Source organism: Salmo trutta, chromosome 22 (genome assembly GCF_901001165.1).
Source record: "Salmo trutta chromosome 22, fSalTru1.1, whole genome shotgun sequence".
NCBI lineage: Eukaryota > Metazoa > Chordata > Actinopteri > Salmoniformes > Salmonidae > Salmo > Salmo trutta.
The window spans coordinates 22,022,213-22,048,211 of record NC_042978.1 but is presented as its reverse complement, the minus strand read 5'-3'; the positions used below and the strand labels follow the sequence as shown (position 1 = coordinate 22,048,211).

Below are 25,999 nucleotides of genomic sequence, written 5' to 3'. Positions count from 1 at the left end.
GACCATAATTCCATCCTCCTGATTCCTGCTTACAAGTAAAAACTTAAGCAAGAAGCAAATAAAGTGGTCAGATGAAGCAGATGCTAAGCTACAGAACTGTTTTGCTAGCACAGACTGGAATATGTTCCGGGATTATTCTGATGGCATGCTCGGAGTACACCACATCAGTCACTGGCTTCATCAATAAGGGCATCGATGACGTCGTCCCCAAAGTGACTGTACGTATATATCCCAACCAGAAGCGATGGATTAATGGCAACATCTGCACCTAGCTAAAGGGTAGAGGTGCCACTTTCAAGGAGCGGGACTCTAACCCGGTAGCTTAAAAGAAATCTCTCTATGCCCTCCAACGAACCATCAAACAGGAAAAGCATCAATATAGGACTAAGATCGAATCGTACTACACCGTCTCCGATGCTCGTCGGATGTGGCAGGGCTTGCAAACTATTACAGACTAGAAAGGGAAGCACAACCGCGAGCTGCCCAGTGACACGAGCCTCCCAGACGAGCTAAATTACTTCTATACTCGCTTGAGGCAAGTAACACTGAAACATGCATGAGAGCATCAGCTGTTCCAGACGACTGTGTGATTACGCTCTCCGTAGCCAATGTGAGTAAGACTTTTAAACAGGTCAACATTCACAAATCCGGAGGGCCAGAAGGATTACCAGGACATGTACTCTGAGCATGCGCTGACCAACTGGCAAGTGTCTTCACTGACATTTTAAACCTCTCCCTTTCTGTCTGTAATGCCAACATGTTTCAAGCAGACCACCGTAGTCCCTGTGCCCAAGAACACTAAGGTAACCTGCCTAAATGACTACCAACCTGTAGCACTCAAGTCTGTAGCCATGAAGTGCTTTGAAAGGCTGGTCATGGCCACATCAACACCATTTTCCCAGAAACCCTAGACCCACTCCAATTTGCATACCACCCAAACAGATCCACAGATGATGCAATTTCTATTGCACTCCACACTGTCCTTTCCCACCTGGACAAAATGAACACCTATGGGAGAATGCTCTTCATTGACTACAGCTCAGCGTTCAAACCTCATCACTAAGCTAAGGACCCTGAGACTAAACACCTCCCTCTGCAACTGGATCCTGAACTTCCTAACGTGCCGCCCCCATGTGGTAAGGGTAGGTAATAACACCATCCGCCTCGCTGATCCTCAACACTGGTGCCCCTCAGGGGTGCATACTCAGTCCCCTCCTGTACTCCCTGTTCACTCATGAATGCATGGCCAGGCACGACTCCAACACCATCATTAAGTTTGATGATGACACAACAGTGGTAGGCCTGATCACCGACAACAATGAGACAGCCTATAGGGAGGAGGTCAGAGGCCTGGCTGTGTGGTGCCAGGACAACAACCTCTCCCTCAACGTGATCAAGACCAAGGAGATGATTGTGGACTACAGGAAAAGGAGGACCGAGCACGCCCCCATTCTCATCGATGGGGCTGTAGTGGAGCAAGTTGAGAGCTTCAAGTTCCTTGGTGTCCACATAACCAACAAACTGTCATGTTCCAAGCACACCAAGACTGTCGTGAAGAGGACATGACAAAACCTATTTCCCCTCGAGAGACTGAAAAGATTTGGCATGGGTCCTCAGATCCTCAAAAAGTTATCCAGCTGCACCATTGAGAGAATCCTGACTGGTTGCATCACTGCCTGGTATGGCAACTGCTCGGCCTCCGACCGCAAGGCACTACAGAGGGTAGTGCGAACGGCCCAGTACATCACTGGGGCCAAGCTTCCTGCCATCCAGGACTTCTATACCAGGTGGTGTCAGAGGAAGGCCCTAAAAATTGTCAAAGACTCCAGCCACCCCAGTCATAGACTGTTCTCTCTGCTACCGCACGACAAGCTGTACCGGAACACCAAGTCTAGGTCCAAAAGGCTTCTCAACAACTTCTACCCCCAAGCCATAAGACTCCTGAACAGCTAATCAAATGGCTACCCAGACTATTTGCATTGCCCCCCCCCCGCCTGTCTTTTACGCTGCTGCTATTCTCTGTCTATTATCTATGCATAGTCACTTTAATTCTACCTACATGTACATATTACCTGAATTATCTCGACTAACCGGTGCCCCCACACATTGACTCTGTACCGGTACCCCCTGTATATAGCCTCGCTATTGTTATTTTACTGCTGCTCTTTAATTATTTGTTACTTTTATTTCTCATTTTTTACTTATCTGTTTTTTACTTAACTTGTATTTTTCTTAAAACTGCATTGTTGGTTAAGGGCTTGTAAGTAAGCATTTCACTGTAAGATCTACACCTGTTGTATTCGGCGCATGTGACAACTAATATTTGATTTGATAGGTGACAGTCATGGATGTCACTGTATGACGCTCACCTTGTCAACTTACTCTTTTCAATCATTTTGTTTCTTTGGTTGTTTCTTTGTTTGTCTCTCCAAACAAACTGAGGATTTCTTTCTTTAAGACATAATTGACCATGAACAAATCTAGTGAATGAAACATGTTTTCATATATCTCATATTATCTCACACGTATATTTCCTATAGTAGAAACTAAACAATCATTAGGGACATCTAGAAAGAGTTTCTAAGTTATATCAGTGTGTCACAGATTACAATTGTAAATGTGTATCTACATACAGTAGTTATATAGTATTTTAAAGATGTCTCCAGAAATTGAAATGTATATAGAGATCCATCTTGAATATAGGCCACATACTGATAAGATAAAAGGTAAATGACAGCCGAAGGTCATATCTAGGCAAGAATAATGGTCAGACTACAACAGCTGAATTGGTTTTTGCTGCCTTCCCTCCATGAGAAAAGTTTAATTATCTAAGTGCTAATAGTCTTGTCCATGGGACCACCGAGCATTTAGTGCAAAGAATAATGGTCAATAGGTAAAGCTGGAATTAAGTTTAGGTGAGGATATTTAAATCCTCCACCTACCAATGTTCTTTGGCTGTGATTAAAGTGTCAGATTGCTTCCTAAAGGGATATAGCAGTCCTCAGTCTGTGACCATTGTAATGCAGATTACAGAAACAATGACAGAATCCTCATGAATCAGATCAGATCAATATGAATATTTTGTTCACATCAATTATACCATAGCCAGGCCCTATATCATAGTTTGTGGAAGGTGGCAAGGATTACGTTTTACTGACAGAGGGGATGTGAAATGTAAAATGATGGCACGCCATTGAAGTTATTTTGTAATCTATAGAGGGTGGCAATTGTAAAAATCTAAACTGGTTCACAGAGACAGAGCACATCTGCAGAGGCAGGTCAGCGGCAGTATGAGAGGAATGTGGATGAAGCCCATCCATGGCGCAGCATCTCCATGGAGAGCTCAGAGCGCAGAGCAGCAGCGAAAGTGACATCAAGCAGGATGCATTTGCTTCCTGAAGCCCATTCAGTGTAGATAAGAGTTGGCAGTTGCTGCTGTTATCTCTGCAGCATAAAAGCGGACCTTTTATCCACTGGCGTGCATCATTGAGGTGTGTGGACTGCGCAGGTTTTCTGTCCCAAGGGACGATTTTACTGCCATGGTTATCGACCTGGCAAAGGAATATACATACACCTGTCTCATTCAGAATTCAACTCTCCTCTTCAACTACTCTTTTCGAACTGCTCTTGCGTTTTGGATTGCCTTGAATTGCTCGAGTATTGTAAGGTATGTTGTGTGTTAAGTAACTTTATTTCTAAGGCTATCCTTCAATTGTGCATGTTGAACGTGTGTCAATCAGATGGAATGCGGGACATTATGTTCCATTACATTTTTTGCATGTTTGATGCTGCAATGCACTCGAATCTACTTTTAGAACATCTTTGTTTGAACATTTCTATTATAGGACATTGTTCATTGCACATGCACCTTCTCATGTTGTAACATGGCATGCAGTTAGTTAGAAGCTACACAGGTAACGTCTTGTGATTTATTGTAGGGTGATGTGTGCTCACATGCATCCCACAAGAATGTTACCTCTGACTCTGCCAAATTATGTAAATGATGGGGGAGAAACAAATCACAATTCCATGGGGATTTTCAGTAACTGTTATGATATACACAAACTTTAATCCTTGACATCATGTATTGTCATAATTCTGTTTATCAAGATGTCTCATGAAAAAGATCAGGGAGTCCACACAAGATACCTTCAACTTGCCATGGATAATACATAAGGTGTGTTTATGCTTGGCTGTTTTTATTCTTCTTCCTGGGGGCATCACTGTTGAGAGAGTCACCTGCTGCATTAACATTAGTACCATATCTTCTTCACAAGCCCAGTCACGCAAAGTTAGTAACCCAGAATGATCTCTGCCATAGTACCAATAAGCCATCTCTGATCCCAGGGTCTCCTATCATCCACAGGCTCATAGGTTTGGTACAGGGACCTTGTATCAGTCCAGACATGAGAGCCAGAAGTGCAAATGAGATCTTTCTCACTGGAAGGCACATGGATGCCAGGGGGCCTGAGGAATGGGTTATTGTCGTCCTGGGTGTAATTTCAGAAGGAGACAGAGACCTGAGCCCCTTCTGGCAGTGTTTATGAGCTAACCACACCACAGCGCTGCAGTATGTTCAGGGCTTTTCATGTGGCCTCCTTCATCATGCCTTCACACGATGGGGAGGCGGGCGGGCAGACGACTGAAGAGATGTTGCTCTTCCACTCTGCTCCCACAGCTTTCAAACTCCCAGCTCCACAGGACGCTGTCAACTGAACTCTCTCAACTCTCTCCATCCAAAATGGCTACGATTTGAAGTTATGAACATGCAGTAATCAAGATATGTGTAATGATAACTGTTTCAAACATGTTCCTCCTGAACTGAACCATTTGAGACATGCTCAGGGAGGAGCAAATCATGAAGCTTGGCATTTGACTTTAAAACCTCTACAGGATCGGTGTCCCCCCCCCACGGAACTGTTAAGCTAAAGTAGGCTAATGTGATTAGCATGAGGTTGTAAGTAACATGAACATTTCCCAGGACATAGACATATCTGATATGGGCAGAAAGCTTACCTTCTTGTTAATCTAACTGCACTGACCAATTTACAGTTGCTATTACAGTGAAAGAATAGCATGCTCTTGTTTGAGGAGAGTGCACAATTATGAACTTGAAAATGTATTAATAAACCAATTAGGCACATTTGGGCAGTCTTGATCTAACATTTTGAACAGATGTGCAATGGTTCATTGGATCAGTCTAAAACTTTGCACATACACTGCTGCCATATAGGTGCCAAATTCTAAATTACGCCTGTGCTGGAATAATACATTATGGCCTTTTTCTTGAATTTCAAAGATGATGGTACCAAAAGAAAGGCATGTTTTTGTCTTTGTATTATCTTTTACCAGATGTAATGTTTTATATTCTCCTACATTCATTTCACATTTCCACAAACTTCAAAGTGTTTCCTTTTAAATGATATCAAGAATATGCATATTCTTGCTTCAGGTCCTGAGCTACTGGCAGTTAGACTTGGGTATGTCATTTTAGGCGAAAATTTAAAAAAGGGGCGGATCCTTAAAACAACATATTACATAAAAAGTTAAATCAGTTGAGTCTTATTGGTCCTTTCACTTTATTCAGATGACAGTATAGTGACTTTAGATTGTTATCCACCCACAGCAGTTCGCAAACAGTTCTTTATTTTTGAACAACTCTTTTTACTGACTCGAGAGTCAATTAATTTGTCCGAGTGACTTGTTCATTTTAGTAGTTCGGTTGACCTGCTGGATGCAATGAATTCTACAGCAGGATTAAAAGACAATTTATGCTTTCTTTGCCAATGCGATCCAGAGGGTCCGTACGGAGGGTGTGACGCAATTGCGGAGCCTCCAGAGGCATGCGGCGGCTAAATCGAGCTCCATACCGCATCGCCGCATGCCTCCCAAATTTTGCAACAATTCAGAGGGCTCCGTATAGCTCCGTATTAACATGATTGGTTTATGCTATGATTGTGTATATGCTATGACAACATTTTGTGACGTTTTTGTTTGTTTTGGACTTCGGTGAGGGGTTTTTCGGCTGTTTGAGCACACAACATTTTTTCTGGAGGCAAGCCGAAGTCTGTAGCCGAAGTCTATGCCCCTTCGTCGGTGATTGGTCAACAGTAGGGATTCTTCAATATCAATCAATCGATCAAAATTATTTATAAAGCCCTTCTTACATCAGCTGATATCTCAAAGCGCTGTACAGAAACCCAGCCTAAAACCCCAAAGAGCAAGCAATGCAGGTGTAGTAGCACAATAAATAAAATAAAGTATTTGTCATTCAACGAGAGATGACTCGCTTTCATGCACATTTTTTCATTGAGAAATACTGCACCAAACATCTTAGTGTATTTATTGAGTTATCTTAATTCTGACTATTTTGTTGAAGTGTATACTGGTTACGGCATCTCAAAATAGAAAAAGGGTAATATTGACACTTTTTTCTTGTTTTTCCAAGTGAAGGTCTTTTAAGGGAGTATGCGAGCACACTTGCTCGGTTCGCCTAGCTGAGTTTGGCTAGCCGCCAGCCGAACTGAAGCATGCTGACGCCTTTACGAGCTCCTGCACCTCATTGGCTCTGGAGATATGCTCCGACCAGCAACTGTCTATCATGTGCGCAAGGGGAAATAGATCATGCTGCAGGAAAAATAAAGAAAAAAATATGTTTAGAACTGATAATTGATCTCATTGTGCAATAAATTATATTAATTGATTATTGAATGTTACTTGATGGACATAGCTTTTAGTAGAACCAAAACATACACAGCCTGCCTCTGCTCAACACTCAAACTTGAGAACGAATTGTTGTGGGAGGACTGTTGCAGTTCGCAAGCAGTGTCATTCCGTCAAGAGTCCTTCACACTCTAGTCCGGTTGCAGCCGCAACTAGACCTAGTTTCAAAGGTATCAATAACAATGTTATTTGAATGCCTAACAATCACAAATGTACATTGTTTGAAGCACACTTTTATAAGTCTCAATCACAAAGGACAGCTCCAATAACAAACCCCCTATGGTGAATGAGAGGCTTGTAGAATCATGATTCTTTTGAGTTTTTAGTTCGTTTTCTGGTAGGGGTCCTGCGTGCTCTGGGTATTAATGAATCAAATAAATGAAATGAGTCAAAAGATTTGTTCAGTAAAAATAGATACATTTTCCATCACTACTGCCAGGATTAACACAAAAATTGTGCTATGAGTCATGGGCAGCATTTATAATTTTGCTCTAACTTAATTCAATTTGAATAATTGATGACCATGCACCAGCAGAGTAATCAATTCCAAATGGACTTAATATATTGTGTAGGGTCACATTCATTGTTAGTTCTCTAATCCTTATCCATTGCTGCCAAGCGTATTCAGCATTTTTGTGCCCTCTGCTGTCTGTGACTGTCAATCTCATACGAGTCCAGATTTCTAATAGATGTTTTTGCCAACATCTTAAAATAGTACATCTCATGAGGATACCCAAGAATTTTGATGTTTATAGCCCAGAAGTGTTTAAAAAAATGTCTAAGGACAAAAGTGAATATTTCTGAATGGCTAGGTTCTTCACATGGTGCCGTTTCACTTGACTTTGGCTGGTATTGGCAGTTTATAAAAGCATTTCATGGACCCACAATTAAATAGGACATGGGAAACAGGGCTATATGACTCTGTTTTTATCATTATCTGTGACCTTCAGGAATCCCTTAGGACCTCTATGGCCTTCAGCCTCAGTATTGACATAGAGTTGCAGAGATTACTCCGGTGTACTGTATGGTTTTGTGTGTTAGGATTAGGCTTGGGTGGTATACTGTTTATACCATGTACTGTGTTACTCCATTGCTTATTACTTTAAGCTAACTACCTAAGATGTGCCAAATACATTTCTAGAAAGAAATAGCACCCCTTGTGTGCGCTGCCGGTAATACCGTATACCCCTGTATGGTACAGGAACGGTATGAAGATATGGATACCGCCTAACCCTAATTAGGATTGATGCTATACTAGAAAATATGCATCATATTTGTGTTTGAATGGTTAACTGTGTGATATATGGGACCATGTCAAGGGTTGGGGTTAGGGTTATGCAAAGCCAGTGTAGCAGGAGTGCACTGTCCATAACTCATCAGCACAGTCATGCATACTTGTCAGATCTGTGAATAAACATAGTGTTCACGCAACACCCTCCCACCTAAATGGGTGCCGACCCTCCCCTTCCCTCAGGACTAGGAGTCTTCCACTAGTGTTTACAGTACACTACACAGCTGACATACCAGCGCTATCTAACAGCATGTTAGAGGGCATGAGTCAAGCCAGAGAATGTGGTGAGTGGTCTTGGCCTTAACGCCACGGCTCAGGCATGGCACTCACTGCAGGGAGGAAACGCACCTCTGTTTGGTTCTGCAGCCTTGTGAAATGTTCCTCTATTACACAAGCATCTCCCATAGAGCTCTGAGCTGGCAGGTTACTGGTAATGGTCAGTTCTGGGTACTTTCATGTCCTGATCAAGTGCACTGATTTCAGGAGACTTGGGCCGGAACTCTAAACCATTGCAGACTGCTGATAGTAGATCTTCTGCAGTGCTCTGCACATGAATGATGTCCCTCAGCCAGGTTCAGCATCAGTACTGAGTGGGTCATGCTAAATGACTGCCCATTTCTAAATTGAGTCCCTCCATCCCTTCAGCCTTGATTTATATCACGTTACTGTTGATGATACTAGTGGACCTGGTACAGTCTCTGACTAGAGGCTTGACAAGTTGCCCTTGGTCAGTACTGTCTATTCAAAGAGATGGCATCACCCCTCATGTAATGGGCTCAGTTTAGTGGAGCTTTGTGCCGTCAATTATTTGTAAAAAGAAACTTAAAGGACTGTGCTCTGAGCTTTTTTCCATCATGATATCCCATAATAATATGGTCATCAGAGAGGCTTTCAGAGCGACAGCCCAGGCCCTCACAACAGACCTTGGATCTGTTTCTATTCGTTATTTTATGATGTCAAAATTGTATGAGATGCATGAAATGAAGGTCTTTTTTGTTCCCCCCCAATATTGGTGATTAATATCCTCAACTTCAGTAGATCCGAAAAGGAAAAACAAATGATACAAAGAAGACATAGTTCTAAAAAAATAAAATGATGTTGTGTCTCTACTGTTCATTAGTACAGCAGGCAGTATGTACTGTAGATATGGGGTTGTGCTTACGTCATGAAACTATTTAGTATTCCATGACTTGTCACGGATGAATGCACTCTTATCCGGCAAAAAGTTGCAATTAAACATAATGACTTCCAAATGGTTTTCACTAATATAGGAAACAAAATCAGCAGTTGCTGAGAGTGGGCACATTGAGCAATAACATTCACTAGAATGTATAACGTGTTAGGTTACATCAAGTATGTGATATATAAAGTTAACTGCAAGAGTCCTGTGTGGGAATACAGTTGTTTTTTATCCTGTCCATGTCTTTGGACTTGATGTGGATATGGAGAGTAAATGTTGGAATTCCTATCAATGCTGATTGGATTCCTGATCTGAGCCCAGCTCTGTCCCCTCGTTGCCTCAGAAATGTTTGTATTTCAGTGGTGGACTGCACACTCTGGTCTGACAGCATACATACCCCCCTCCCTCCCTCCCCCCACCCACACACACGCATGAATGAATACACACACATGCACACACACCACAACACACACACAAATGCGAAGCTATCATTAATCAAGAGTGCTCTGGTGGCGCTTCCCTGCATTGTACCATTCATAGAGGCTGCCGGCTGCCTGCATGTGCCTGCCAGTCAGGGGACCTCCCACTAGTACAGTACAGCAGAGATCTGGCCCTGGGCAATCTGGAACTGTTACATCACTGAACAGGCCCATTATTTCAGAGGAGAGTCATTATTTTCATCTAGTCTTCACATCTCTCCAGATCAGCAGAAATGCTTATCTCAACCTGGCATATAGAAGGGTTTGTCATATTGATATAGTCTGTATTGAGTTGTGGCTGGATGTCAGAAATAATGCTCATATCCATTGATATTGGCATTACATGCCCCATGACCAAATGATCAAACCTGAATCTGTGAAAAAGATTTGTAGTATTGTAGTTACGTTGGAGGGATGTGTGAGTTTGTCTGTGTGTGGTTTGGCCCAAGCTCTGAGAGGAGAAGATTCATAATAGGAGAGTTATTTATTTTCTGCTGAGAATAATAGGTGACCACACTGTCTTGAGCCAGGCTGGTAGCCTCAGTCCAGAGGCAGGCTGGTAGTCTCAGTCCTGAGCTAGGCTGGTATCCTCAGTCCTGAGCCAGGCTGGTAGCCTCAGTCCTGAGCCAGGCTGGTAGCCTCAGTCCTGAGCCAGTCTGGTAGCCTTAGTCCTGAGCCAGGCTGGTAGCCTCAGTCCTGAGCCAGGCTGGTAGCCTCAGTCCTGAGCCAGGCTGGTAGCCTCAGTGTAAAGGTGTTCTAACATTCCCCCACACAAGGGATATTTAGGCCAGCTCTGAATAGAACCAACTGGAGGGACATGAATGGCCTTAACTGGGGACCTAGGATTGGGCCCTCAGTGTATGTTTAGGGATAGGGAAGGAGTGCAGGAAATGAAGGCCAGATAAAATCCATCCCACGTGTGTGTCCACCCCATAACACATGATTAGAGTGGAGGGTACTGGCACGGCAATAGTACCAAACAATGAGGAGCTATCAAATAGTGCCCACTTGTCTATCTTCATAGCAGCATATGACGCAATACACTGCATCATCGTGCATGAGTCATTGAGCACAAGAAGGGAGGGAGTTGAGGGACACTGGACAAAGCATGTTGTCAGAACGGGTATAGATTTTAAAGTGCTAGGGCAAGAAGATGAATATGAACTCATCGATCCTCCTAAATTTACAGTAGTCTGTCTTAAAGTTTGTCTGTAAGGCAGATACTCCCTTCTTTGTTGCAGGTTAGGAAACCTCCTATGCTTCCAACCACCTCTTAGGAGGCAGGAAGCAGGCTTCTGTATGGCCCAAACAGGATGCAGGAGACAGTGTAGTCAGTGCTGGGGTTCTTGTGTGGGGAAATGTTGTCTCCAGCCTCCTTCTCATTCTTCTTCTTCTTCTCATGGTTTGATGCTGCTGCTGCTGGGCAGTGGGTACTACAGTACAGATCTGGAGTAAGAAAGAATAAGGATGGGCAAAGGTGAGCTGGTGCAGTGACAAAACCACACACCAGAGCCCTCCAGGATTAGAGTTATACCCACTCTAGTGGCGTAAGCCAATGAAAAGCCACTGGCACAGGAGAGAGCCATCCATAACGTGTCCACAACAATCAGCTTTCCAAACGTTACTCTTTTCGGGTGAAGTTCACATTTATTGCGTGTATAAAATATCTCCAATACACCTATTCCTATACAAAAGGTACAGAGAGATGCAATTCTATAAGCTGTATCTGTGATATGGTAAGATCTGTACGCCCTCTCCTCTCACCTGTGCTAACCCTTCCTGGTCACCTGTGCCAACCCTTCCTGGTCACCTGTGCTAACCCTTCCTGGTCACCTGTGCCAACCCTTCCTGGTCACCTGTGCTACCTATATACATATGAACCAGTGACCCATGACCCCAACATATAGTGCTCTTTAGCAGACCACCATAGTCCCTGTGCCCAAGAACACAAAGGCAACCTGCCCAAATGACTACAGACCCGTAGCACTCACGTCCATAGCCATGAAGTGCTTTGAAAGGTTGGTAATGGCTCACATCAACACCATTATCCCAGAAACACTAGACCCACTCCAATTTGCATACCGCCCAAACAGATCCACAGATGATACAATCTCTATTGCACTCCACACTGCCCTTTCCCACCTGGACAAAAGGAACACTTATGTGAGAATGCTATTCATTGACTACAGCTCAGCGTTCAACACCCTAGTACCCTCAAAGCTCACCACTAAGCTCAGGATCCTGGGACTAAACACCTCCCTCTGCAACTGGATCCCGGACTTCCTGACGGGCCGCCCCCAGGTGGTGAGGGTAGGTAGCAACACATCTGCCATGCTGATCCTCAACACTGGAGCTCCCCAGGGGTGCGTGCTCAGTCCCCTCCTGTACTCCCTGTTCACCCACAACTGCATGGCCATGCACGACTCCAACACCATCATTAAGTTTGCAGATGACATAACAGTGGTAGGCCTGATCACTGACAATGATGAGACAGCCTATAGGGAGGAGGTCAGAGACCTGGCCGGGTGGTGCCAGAATAACAACCTATCCCTCAACGTAACCAAGACTAAGGAGATGATTGTGGACTACAGGAAAAGGAGGACCGAGCACGCCCCCATTCTCATCGACGGGGCTGTAGTGGAGCAGGTTGAGAGCTTCAAGTTCCTTGGTGTCTACATGAACAACAAACTAGAATGGTCCAAACACACCAAGACAGTCGTGAAGAGGGCACAACAAAGCCTATTCCCCCTCAGGAAACTAAAAAGATTTGGCATGGGTCCTCAGATCCTCAAAAGGTTCTACAGCCGCAACATCGAGAGCATCCTGACTGGTTGCATCACTGCCTGGTACGGCAATTGCTCGGCCTCTGACCGCAAGGCACTACAGAGGGTAGTGCGTACGTCCCAGTACATCACTGGGGCTAAGCTGCCTGCCATCCAGGACCTCTACACCAGGCGGTGTCAGGGGGAGGCCCTAAAAATTGTCAAAGACCCCAGCCACCCCAGTCATAGACTGTTCTCTCTACTACCGCATGGCAAGCTGTACCGGAGTGCCAAGTCTAGGACAAAAAGGCTTCTCAACGGTTTTTTCCCCCAAGCCATAAGACTCCTGAACAGGTAATCAAATGGCTACCCGGACTAATTGCATTGTGTGCCCCCCCATCCCCCCCACCCCTCTTTTTATGCTGCTGCTACTCTCTGTTTATCATATATGCATAGTCACTTTAACTATACATTCATGTACATACTACCTCAATTGGGCCGACAAACCAGTGCTCCCGCACATTGGCTAACCGGGCTATCTGCATTGTGTCCCACCCACCACCCGCCAACCTCTCTTTTACGCTATTGCTACTCTCTGTTCATCATATATGCATAGTCCCTTTAGCCATATCTACATGTACATACTACCTCAATCAGCATGACTAACCGGTGTCTGTATGTAGCCTCGCTACTTTTATAGCCTCGCTACTGTATATAGCCTGTCTTTTTACTGTTGTTTTATTTCTTTATCTACCTATTGTTCACCTAATACCTTTTTTGCAATATTGGTTAGAGCCTGTCAACATTTCACTGTAAGGTCTACACCTGTTGTGTTCGGCACACATGACAAATAAACTTTGATTTGATTTAGTGTACAAAACAGTTCAAATGACCCTTGACAGATAACATATACACAGCACATAAACAGGCAAAAACTGCTCCTACAGCCACTGACGTAGAACATTGACATGACATGAGGACAGAAAGCAGAGCTGATGGATGATCTTGAGTGAGAGGCTCATCATTGTGAGGATAAGGAAGCCAGTCGGGAGCTTGTCTTAGGTGGGGACCCTCGGGGACACATGACATTGCGTGTGTATGTGACATCACTTAGCGTGATTAAGGCGGCAGAGGCGACCTGATGAAGCCTGCTGCACGTGCCCACTCAGTGACTCTTAAGGGAATTGAATCATTCTGATGTGGATGTTGTGTCTAGGGCAATAGCTCTAACAGCTGAGCGTCAATCATATGGTGGTACCTCATCAGTTGTGGTTGGGTGTCAGTGGGTGTTAGTGTAGATGAAATCATATGGTGGTACCTCATCAGTTATGGTTGGGTGTCAGTGGGTGTTAGTGTAGATGAAATCATATGGTGGTACCTCATCAGTTATGGTTGGGTGTCAGTGGGTGTTAGTGTAGATGAAATCATACGGTGGTACCTCATCAGTTATGGTTGGGTGTCAGTGGGTGTTAGTCATTACTAATTCTATTACTGTCCATTTATTATTTTTGACCAAGCTCTGTTTTTATTTTGGTCCTCTGTTTAGACTGCCATTGATTTATAAACTGCTGTTTTCCTGTGTATGCATTATGCAACTGCAAAACAGTAGTTTATGGCATTGTTAAACAAATGACATGTTGAACAGGCATCTCCTAATGGCTTGGCACAGTGCACTGTACAAACAGAAATGGTTGTGCACCTTTTGAGAAGTTTAACTTCAACTTCATTATTTTTTGGATGTTTTTTAATTACTATAGTAAATGGCTATTAAGTGCCAAATAAAGTAACATGGTTGACCGTAACCTGGTTGACGATTTCATCTTAAATAAATCTTAAATATTATAGGGCACTTCATTTAATATAACAGGCTTTTAAAATTCAATATTGCTGCACAATTTCTACTTAAACATCAGAGGACACAAAACGCATTATTTTCGTGGAACGACCCTAATACAGCACGACTATAATGATGGTAATGAGAGAGTGTGTGACACCATTGGATACTTCCCGACTCAACAATACCAGGGAAGAGCCTACTCAGCTATTCCAGCCCCAGGGGTCTGAAGACATTGACATTCATGATTGAGATGAATGGGGGATGAATCTGCCCCTGATTTAAATTGTTTTACTCTTCTGATTGCTTCACCCCAGAAGCACCATCCCAGTCAGTGGGCTCAACTGGGGGAACACACTGCAGGTTGGATTAACTAACTACAACTTAACCACCTCATTGTCCCCTTCAGGGTTTATGACCCTCGCTATGAGCCTCTATCTCCACTTTATAGAGCATTGTTTCAGTATGTAGAGAGGGGCATTATTTGCAGCCTGGAGACTCTCCAGTGGAGAGGCCTGCTCTCTACAGGAGCTTGGCGCAAGTTTACATTGGGGAAATTAATGATGGATTGGTGAGAGAAAGGGAAGTTAAAGTTGTCCCACTTGATGAAAGCTAGTGTAAGCATGGTTGTGGCGCAGAGTGTCTAAGCTGAGCTGAGCGGTGTGAAGAGGACACATCAGCTGGCATAGAGAACACTTAACAAAGCACTTCTCTGCCTGAGAGGTGACCACAGACTGGCCTTTAACTGGCAACGCCCAAGTAATAACTATAATGGCTTCTCTCCAATGACCATCTCTCATGAAGAAGTTCTTTGCCAAGTTATTCAAGTTATATATTGTTTAACCCTTTACACTCGTGGGAATTGGCCTATATGGATAGGACTAATTTGAAATGTTTCTTATAGAAGAAATATGAAATGCATGACCATGGTAGCAATTGAAAGGGAACAGTTTGGAGATTTTGGGAGGACATTTGTTGATAACTAAATCTGAAAACACTGTGGATACATTCAATAACATGATAAGAATTATCCTGGAAAATGTGGGGTCGGTGAAACAAGGGTTTGAGTGAGAGGACTAACTGGTGTATCCAAGTGGCCACACACCACTCCAAAGTGTGCACAGTTCCTAAGTCATTTCAATGCACTTTTATGACTCAAAGAAGTCTTGCACTATAAGGTGCTTTTTTGAGCTCTCTTAGCTGTGTTGTTGAGGAACTAGAGCAAACACACTTGTAGTTGTTTTATTTGAAACACAACCCTGTATCCCCACCATCACACAATTACTGTTTATTCAATCCAAAAACGGACCAAACTGACCAAAAAAATGACCATCGCAATCTGGGTCAGGTGGCATCATTTGAAAGCCTGTTCTTTTGCCAACATGACTAGCTAAGGTATACAATACGATATTACAGTGGTAGGCTTTCACAATGCAATTTAGAGTGTATTCAGGTGCGTGTGCCACAGCATTTTTTCTTCACAAAAGACAAACATAGGCTCATTCTCTTCAGAACAACCCAGGGTATTCCAGCCCCAGGGGTTTGAAGACATTGACATGCAAGCATTTCGCTACGCTCCCATTAACATCTGCTAATCATGTGTATGTGACAAATCAAATTTGATTTGATTTTGATTTGGGTATGACACCATGTCATCTTGTAACTATACATTAAACATAGTGATCATAAACGTTGACACTGTAGTTGACATGAGTTTTTTTATATGGAAATCTGAAGTGCACATTTGGACTCAGGTGTTTGATTTGCTTGTATGACATCAAAGCGGTATTTATTATAATCCTCAACGTCTCATCTTTCAAAATACATTGAGTCCTCTTAACTTACAGCATTTCCCTCACTCAAACAAAAAAAATATGCAAAAGTTGCCCAATTAGTAGGAGGGATTGAGGCAATTGGTTGTCGCGTGTGGTGCTCAAGTTCAGAATGGCTGTCAGTCAAACCCATATAACACTGTGAAGCGCAGAGCCAGAGCTCTGAGGTCCTGTATAGCATGTTACTGTACAGCCACTGCGTTCCAATTTAGGCGTTTTCAACCCGTATACGGGTACGAGTGTAAAGGGCTACCATGTAATCACTATTTTTTTACCCGGTATTACTATAAAAAAGGATAGAAACTGAAGACAATGTTTTAGATCATGTTTAAAAAGTATCTTATAAAACCCGTATTTGAGTTTCTTTGACACATTTCTAACCATTCTGAACATTGTGAACATTGTAAGCTATTCTCTCATGAGGACAGTGTGTATGAAGTGACAGCTAAACGATTTGTTCATGGCAGGGTGTTCAGGCTGTGAGTAATAGTGCTGCACTGTAAATTCCCCAAGATGCTGAGTAAAACAAGTTCGTACAGCATCCAGTAAATCATACAATGACCATAATCCAGTCAAACTGATCTGATGGATGTATGAATCAGGTTGGACTCATAGTACCCCTCTCCGCTGCCTGAATGAAAGCTGATGACACCGTCTGCTGTTGGGTCCTTTAATGTAGTTTTAATGACTGATTTGCCTCTTTACCCTTCACTACAAACATATGTAGCAGCCATCCTGAGTGGGTTGTAATGGTGATGTTGTGCTTGGTCTTCTCCTCAGGTGACAAAGGCCCCAGGGGAGCCCCAGGGGAGGGACAGACTGGCCTGGTGGGTTGGCAGCATGAAGCACCTTGCCATCTCCAAGTGGCTTAGTCAGCTGGGTCTGCCGCAGTACTGCACTCTGTTTGATGAGGAGTATGATGGCGTGGAGGTAAGAGCAGAACTCAGCCTGATTCACTATGCAGAAACGTAGACGAAAGCAAGCACGAACAGACACACACTGACACGACACACACAAACGCATACACACTAAAGAGAACACACATAGTCTGCTGATGAAGCAGGTCAGTGGAAAAGACTACTAAAGCACAGCAGTGTGTCTCAAATGACCCACTCAGCTTGCCAAAAGCAGTGAAAGTAGTTGTAGCAAAATAAAAACTCAACAGAGATGCATTTAATTAAAATTGGATGAATTAACCTTTACCCATTGTCATGGATAGGTTTTGATTTATAGATTCAATTTCCTCTGTGAATGCAGTCTGCAATCCTCAAATTCTTCCACAGAGTGATCGATCCAGGGAAAATAAAATCAGATAGCAACATCCCTGCCCTGGGAAATCCATCAATTCAACGAGAAAAAAACACCCTCTTACCCTGGATCCCCAAACTGCAGGCCTAAAATACGATTCCTAGTATAGATTTAAAGCTGTGGCCGCCCAGAGCCTGCAGACACTATGTGAGGAATGTGTGTGAGCAGGGCAGAAGTGTTTGATGGTGTGTAAGCCCTGGGCTGCCATGGTGATGTGTCACGTTGTATAAAGGATTGGAGGCAGGCGCAGGAATACGTATTCGGGGGGTTTAATACTCCACCCAAAAATACAACATGCCATGAAAGGCACAGGGACGAAGCCAAAAATAAGCACATATACAAAAAGAAAGGGATGTAACCCAAACAAAAGAGCGAGGTTTAACCTCTAATAAATACATGGGACGAGACCCGTTATAACAATACATGGGACGAGCACAAGTGGTGATCCAAGATGGCGTAGCAGTCAGACGTCTTTTGTCCTCGTCTTGTCATGTCCCGTGTATATATCTTTTTTCTTCGCATTTATTTAAAAAAATATTTTTCTAAACCTCAACTTCAACACCCAATGTGGTATGGATCTGCTATTTGCTTTAGTTTTGAACCGGAACCTTAACATAAACTAGCCAGCTAACTAGCTACTAGCTAGTAGTCAGCTAGCCACTGCTAGCGGTCATCAGCTACCTTTAGCCCGGACAACTCTCGCCAGTCTGCACAGTGCAACTCAAACCAGAGCAAATCGGACTTATTTTTCTCCATATCTCCGGATTCCTACCGCAAGCTCTGAACCTTTTCACCTGGATCATCACAGCTAGCTAGCTGCTATCCGAGTGGCCACTCCTGGCTATCATCTCTGTATGGAAGGAAGAACCAATTAGACTGGAGCTAGCCTTTGCTAGGCCCATCTTGCCAATACCTATTTTGGCAATTAGCCTGGACCCCTTTTACTGCTGACACGGAACCCCGCCGACCCATCACGACTGGACTACTGACGTAATTCGCCCGAGGTTCTTTTTCAACCAGCTCCTCCAACGCAACGTCCCCTGAATGCCCATCTGCTAGCCTGCTAGCCGCGGCCCGCTAGCTGTCTAGAGCATATCGGACTGTTACCTGAAGAGGCCCATCGGACAAATTCTTTGGCCACTATACCTATTTTGCCAATTGGCCTGGACCCTTTTACCACACAGAGCCCTGCTGATCCATGACGACTGGTCTGCCAATGTAACAGCACGAGGGGGCTACAACAGACGTCTAACGTCGCGACGTCCCTCTAAGGCCCTTCTGCTAGCTTGCTAGCCCCGGCCCGCTAGCTGCCTGAATCGCCGTGTCTCACTGGACCCCTGTGATCACACGGCTACGCATGCCTCTCCCTAATGCCAATATGCCTAGTCCATTGCTGTTTTGTTTAGTAATTATTGCCTTATTTCACTGTAGAACCTCTAGCCCTGCTCAATACGCCTTAGTTAAACCTTTAGTTCCACCTCCCACACATGCGGTGACCTCACCTGGTTTAAATGATGTTTCTAGAGACAATGTCTCTCTCATCGTCACTCAATGCCTAGGTTTACCTCCGCTGTACTCACATCCTACCATACCTTTGTCTGTACATTATGCCTTGAACCTATTCTACCGTGCCCAGAAACCTGCTCCTTTTACTCTCTGTTCCGAACATACTAGACGACCAGTTCTTATCGCCTTTAGCCATACCCTTATCCTACTCCTCCTCTGTTCCTCTGGTGATGTAGAGGTTAATCCAGGTCCTGCAGTGGCTAGCTCCTCTCCCATTTCCCAGGTGCTCTCATTTGTTGATTTCTGTAACCGTAAAAGCCTTGGTTTCATGCATGTTAACATTAGAAGCCTCCTCCCTAAGGTTGTTTTATTCACTGCTTTAGCACACTCTGCCAACCTGGATGTCCTAGCCGTGTCTGAATCCTGGCTAAGGAAGGCCACCAAAAACCCTGAAATTTCCATCCCTAACTATAACATTTTCCGACAACATAGAACTGCCAAAGGGGAAGGAGTTACAATCTACTGCAGAGATAGCCTGCAGAGTTCTGTCTTACTATCCAGGTCTGTGCCCAAACAATTTGAGCTTCTACTTTTAAAAATCTACCTTCCCAGAAACAAGTCTCTCACCGTTGACGCTTGCTATAGACCACCTTCTGCCCCCAGCTGTGCCCTGGACACCATATGTGAATTGATAAGTCCCATGTGGTTCAGTTGGTAGAGCATGGAGTTTGCAACACCAGGGGTGTGGGTTCGATTCCCACGGGGGAACAGTACGGGGGAAAAAATGTATGAAATGTATGCATTCACTACTGTAAGTCGGTCTGGATAAGAGTGTCTGCTAAATTACTAAAATGTAAATGTAAAATGATTGTCCCCCATCTATCTTCAGAGCTCATGCTGTTAGGTGACCTAAACTGGGACATGCTTAACACCCTGGCCATCCTACAATCTAAGCTTGATGCGCTCAATCTCACACAAATGATCAAAGAACCTACCAGGTACAACCCCAAATCCATAAACTTGGGCACCCTCATCTCTGCTGTGTTCAACCAGGATCTCAGCGATCACTGCCTCATTGCTTGCGTCCGTGGGTCTGCGGTCAAAAGACCACCCCTCATCACTGCCAAATGCTCCCTAAAACACTTCAGCGAGCAGGCCTTTCTAATCGACCTGGCCTGGGTATCCTGGATGGATATTGACCTCATTCCATCAGTAGAGGATGCCTGGTTATTCTTTAAAAGTGCTTTCCTCACAATCTTAAATAAGCATGCCCCATTAAAAAAAAATTGAACCAGGAACAGATATATCCCTTGGTTCACTCCAGACTTGACTGCCCTTGACCAGCACAAAAACATCCTGTGGCGTACTGCATTAGCATCAAATAGCCCGTGCGATATGTAACTTTTCAGGGAAGTTAGGAACCAATATACACAGGCAGTTAGGAAAGCAAAGGCTAGCTTTTTCAAACAGAAATTTGCATCCTGTAGCACAAACTCCAAAATGGGTTGCCCACTGCACTGAGGCTAGGAAACACTGTTGCCACCAATGAATCCGCGATAATTGAGAATTTCAATAAGCATTTTTCTGTGGCTGGCCATGCTTTCCACCTGGCTACCCCTACCCCGGTCAACAGCCCTGCACCCCCCACAGCAACTTGCCCAAGCCTCCACCATTTCTCCTCAGATATCAGATATCTGATGTTCTGAAAGAGCTGCAAAATCTGGACCCCTACAAATCAGCCGGGCTAGACAATCTGGACCCTCCGAAATTGTTGCAACCCCTATTACTAGCCTTTTCAACCTCTCTTTCGTATCGTCTGAGATCCCCAAAGATTGGAAAGCTGCTGCGGTCATCCCCCTCTTCAAAGGGGGAGACACTCTAGACCCAAACTGCTACAGCCATATATCTATCCTACCCTGACTTTCTAAGGTCTTCAAAAGCCAAGTTAACAAACAGATCACCGACCATTTCAAATCCCACCGTACCTTCTCCACTGTGCAGTCTGGTTTCCGACCTGGTCATGGGTGCACCTCAGCCACACTCAAGGTCCTAAACAATATCATAACCGACATCGATAAAAGACAATATTGTGTAGCCATCTTCTTCGACCTGGCCAAGGCTTTCGACTCTGTCAATCACAGCATTCTTATCGGCAGACTCAACAGCCTTGGTTTCTCAAATGACTACCTCGCCTGGTTCACCAACTACTTCTCAGATAGAGTTCAGTGTGTCAAATCGGAGGGCCTGTTGTCCGGACCTCTGGCAGTCTCTATGGGGGTGCCACAGAGTTCAATTCTCGGGCCGACTCTTTTCTCTGTATATGTCAACGATGTCGCTCTTGCTGCTGGTGATTCTCTGATCCACCTCTACGCAGATGACACCATTCTGTATACATCTGGCCCTTCTTTGGACACTGTGTTAACAAACCTCCAGACGAGCTTCAATGCCATACAACACTCCTTCCGTGGCCTCCAACTGCTCTTAAATGCAAGTAAAACTAAATGCATGCTCTTCAACCGATTGCTGCCCGTACCCGCCCGCCCGTCTAGCGTCACTGCTCTGGATGGTTCTGACTTAGAGTATGTGGACAACTACAAATACCTAGGTGTCTGGTTAGACTGTAAACTCTCCTTCCAGACTCCCATTAAGCATCTCCAATCTGAAATTAAATCTAGAATAGGCTTCCTATTTTGCAACAAAGCATCCTTCACTCATGCTGCCAAACATACCCTCATAAAACTGACTGTCCTACCGATCCTTGACTTCGGTTCCTTGATGTCATATTACAAAATAGCCTCAAACACTCTACTCTGCAAATTGGATGCAGTCTATCACAGTGCCATCTGTTTTGTCACCAAAGCCCCATATACAACCCACCACGGTGACCTGTACGCTCTCGTTGGCTGGCCCTCGCTTCAAATTCGTCGCCAAACCCACTGGCTCCAGGGCATCTTTAAGTCTTTGCTAGGTAAAGCCCCACCTTATGTCAGCTCACTGGTCACCATAGCAGCACCCACCCATAGCACGCGCTCCAGCAGGTATGTTTCACTGGTCACCTCCAAAGCCAATTCCTCATTCGGCCTCCTTTCTTTCCATTTCTCTGCTGCCAATGACTGGAACGAACTGCAAAAATCACTGAAAATGGAGACTCATATCTCACTCACTAGCTTTAAGCACCAGCTGTCAGAGCAGCTCACAGATCACTGCACCTGTACATAGCCCATCTGTAAATAGCCCATCCAACTACCTCATCCCAATACTGTTATTTATTTTATTTATTTTGCTCTTTTGCACCCCAGTATCTCTACTTGCACACTCATCTTCTGCACATCTATCACTCCAGTGTTTAATTGCTATATTGTAATTATATCGCCACTATGGCCTATTTATTGCCTTACCTCCCTTATTCTACCTCATTTGCACACAGTTTATATAGACTTTTGCTATTGTATTATTGACTGTATGTTTGTTTATTCCATGTGTAACTCTGTGTTGTTGTTTGTGTCACACTACTTTGCTTTATCTTGGCCAGGTTGCAGTTGTAATTGAGAACATGTTCTCAACTAGCCTACCTGGTTAAATAAAGGTGAAATGTATATATTTTTAAACAACAATACACAGGACGAGACCCATAATAACGAGTACACAATACACGCAGCATGAAAGCCGAAACAACAAAGCACAGGTTCTCACAAGACCATTGGACATGGAAACAATAACCGACAAAACAATGGTGAACAAAGGGCACATATATACAATTACTGCTCAGGGGAATTGGAATCAGGTGTGCGTAATGAAATGAAAGTTCAGTGACGCCTAGAGGCCGGTGACGTAGACCTCCGGAGCTGGTGAACGGAATGAGCAGCAGTACCGGTGGAATCTGTGACATGATGGACCTGTTTGGAGCCCTCTTTTAAATGTTTTTATTATTTATGAATTTTCAGCTTTACAAACAGACAGATAATGACAGCAAACAATACATTGGGAATACCCCCCACCCTCCATTCCCTGACAGAAGACAGAAAAACAGAATGAAAAAAAAGAAGACATTGATCTCTAGGAATCGGCACCATGCTTCATTGATATTTACATATTTATATACTGTGTAAGAAATATGCTCAATTAAAAAAAATGACTGTGGATCAGGTTGGGATGCAGGTTGTATGTTGTGTTGCCCATCATCACGTGAAAGATATGCCAAAAAGAGCTGCCATATCTTAACGAATGTATTAGATCTGCCAGAGATATTGTGGTGAATGCTTTCTATATGTAGTAAACTGGTGACTTCAGCTAACCAAGTTTTAAAAACAGGTACAGCCTCTTTATTCCAAAGGCTTAAGATATGTGTTTTTGCAATAACCATGCCATATTGTACAGTCTTATGTTCCCAGTGGGTTATTGTCGTTATGTGATGTGACATGTATAAAACAGCAGTGTCCGGGGCTGGTGTGAGGTTACAGCTGTATACTTCTGACTGAGTAACACTTAAAAATATCCACCCAGAATGTGTGCAGTTTGGGGCATGACCAGAAGAGCTGACCTAGGGTACCTTCGGCAGACTTGCACTTAGGGCAAACCAGGCCGCTGTGGACATTGCCTCGCCTAACCACTGTCTCCCTCCTTCTAGCTCCCCCCTGGCTCCATCCACCCCTATCTCTCTCCACCTCTGTCTTCCTTCCCTTGTCTTTCTCTCACTCTCCCTGACCACTTCTCCTGGTCTCCTTCTCTCTTCTCTCATCTCCTTCCCCTGCCTCTCCCATCCCTACCTCCCTCTATCTCATCCCACCCTGCCTCTCTCCCATTGTCTCCCGCACCCATGACTCCCTCTTCCTCTTTCTCCTCCTGTCTCCTTTCCCATGTCTCCCCCACCCTATCTCCCTATCTCCCTGCCCCCGTCTCCCCCTACCCACCCAGTCTTCCTTCGAGATCCTTATTAATGAGGATTTATGACACCCACTTAACTGTTAGCTTTTGGACCCAGCTGGCTGACTCTGACTGTCACCAAGGGCTAAGGGGTTTAGAGCGACCAGAGCTAACCGTTTCTCCTCAAGATCCTGATCCTATTCTGCTACACCTGTAAGTTATTTCCTCTGCAGTGATTTGACTTGGTAAAGGGTTAATGGACATAGGTTTGGATCAGAGCTCAAAAGAGAGAAAGTTCTACCTCCTTCATGAGAACAGGGTATAAAACATGTCAGTATGGTCTGGCCTCAGGGCAGCTGCCTTTGATATTTTTTCCTGTAAAGAGACACTATGACCCAGAGTGTCAATGCTGGGTGTAGCTGGTGCATGGAAGTCAGGCGCAGGAGAGCAGAGATGAGTGGACAAAGCACTTACTGAGGCAATTATTTAAACAGAACGCAACCGCGTCACAAAAACAAATGCCCAAAGAACAAGTGAGGCAGCACAAAGTACAATAACCAAGTACAAAGTACCGGCTGCCACAAAGCACGGGTGTAAAACAAAACCCGGTGCAAACCAGCCGGAAGCGTGCCAACCTGACAATAAACAATACCCCACACAGACATGGAGGGAACAGAGGGCTAAATACACATAATAATTAAGAGGAGATGTAAACCAGGTGTGCAGGAAAACAAGACAAAACAAATGGAAATGAAAGGTGGAGCGGCGATGGCTAGAAGACCGGTGACATCAACCGCCGAACGCCGCCCGAACAAGGAGAGGGACCGACTTCGGCGGAAGTCGTGACACAGAGATGTAGACCGTTAAAGTAGACATCAGAATGAGCCTGTCAATAGTCTCTTAAGGTTCCTGGAGAGACCATGTCAATAAGAAGCCCTTAGCTCTCTGACTCATGTCAAGTGAACCAAGGCCTCCGTATTGCTGCAACTTGTTGTTTTTTGTAGTCTGTTGTCTGTGGTCACCATTACCTCATCCCTTTATTTCACTTCTATTTTGGCAATATGTTATTAGATGATTAACCTACCGTATCTGGTGTCTTAGCAGCTTACAGATATACAGTATTTGGTACAAGCAAAGATGTGATTCACTGTGATGAGCTTGTTCAGAACATGCTCATCATGTACTTCAAGAGTTTATATCTGCGCAACCAGAACCACCAGAGAAATAACCCAAATAGTTACGACAAAGGAAATATAGTGATCATCTTTTTTAGAATGCACATTTAAGTCCATGGCTCTGCAGTGCAGTTCAATAGACCTTTTAAACACAGGAGAGTGGATCCACCTGTCCCCTCATTATAACACATACCATCCTATGTGTGAGGACTTCAAACAGGCTTCATAAAGTTGCCAAGTTGTCCTCTAAAAGCCTTTTACAGTAAGTGACACAAAACCTTGATGACAGTAAGTGACACAAAACATGCCTATCGTCATGGATAGACAGTGTTCCCCACGTTAATCAGGAAGGACAGGAAGGCTATTACAACCTTCTATCCCACCATTACAGAGAGTAGAGAGAACTCTTGAGAGTGAACTCATTAGATCTCAACACACATGAGTGTACCTGACTTTACTATACACTCAGATCAATGGCTGTTAGATGTTGGATGCTGCAGAAATGTAGCTATTCCAACCATTCTAACGAAGGCCCACAATGTCTCAGTCATTGGATTATGGAGCGTGCTAATGAAACCTCCATAACTGCTCCATTACTGGCAGAATTAAGGGAGAAAAGAGAGAGAGTAAGGGATACAAGTTTTTATCAAATTTCTCCAATGGACCTTCTATTTTAGACTGAGTCTACACTGCAAAACTTAACCCTATAATGCCACACAAGTTAACTGTCCTAGGGGTCAAACCAGGGATAAAACATACACAGTGTATGTGGTGAAATATGCTACAGTTATATCACAGGCGAGCTTTAATGCCTGTCTATCAACCATTGGAGAGCATCCATCAGCCAGGAGATTGTCTGTGACGTCTCTCTGCTCCAATGCTGCCCAGACAGGTGAGAGAGATGAGGGGAGATGCATGACTGCATGGCTGCCTTCCTCTCTTCTTTTCTGCTTCTCTGGCCATGCAGCCTGATAACCAGCCCTGTAATGAGAGTAATGGGGAGATATCAGCACTTCGAACAGTCTATGCTTCTCACCCCCTGGGGA

The 25,999-nt window shown here is 44.2% G+C and overlaps 1 protein-coding gene across 1 annotated transcript in view; it reads left to right on the top strand.

Moving 5' to 3' along the window:
* Positions 1 to 3,385: 3,385 nt before the first annotated feature.
* The window catches only part of LOC115158374 (breast cancer anti-estrogen resistance protein 3), a 103,761-nt gene continuing 81,147 nt past the window's right edge, over positions 3,386 to 25,999 (top strand). The window contains exons 1-2 of the mRNA XM_029707222.1: positions 3,386 to 3,667; positions 16,882 to 17,031. Of these exons, the coding sequence (XP_029563082.1) occupies positions 16,942 to 17,031 (90 nt within the window). The 5' untranslated portion in view covers positions 3,386 to 3,667; positions 16,882 to 16,941. The remainder of the gene's footprint in view (positions 3,668 to 16,881; positions 17,032 to 25,999) is intronic.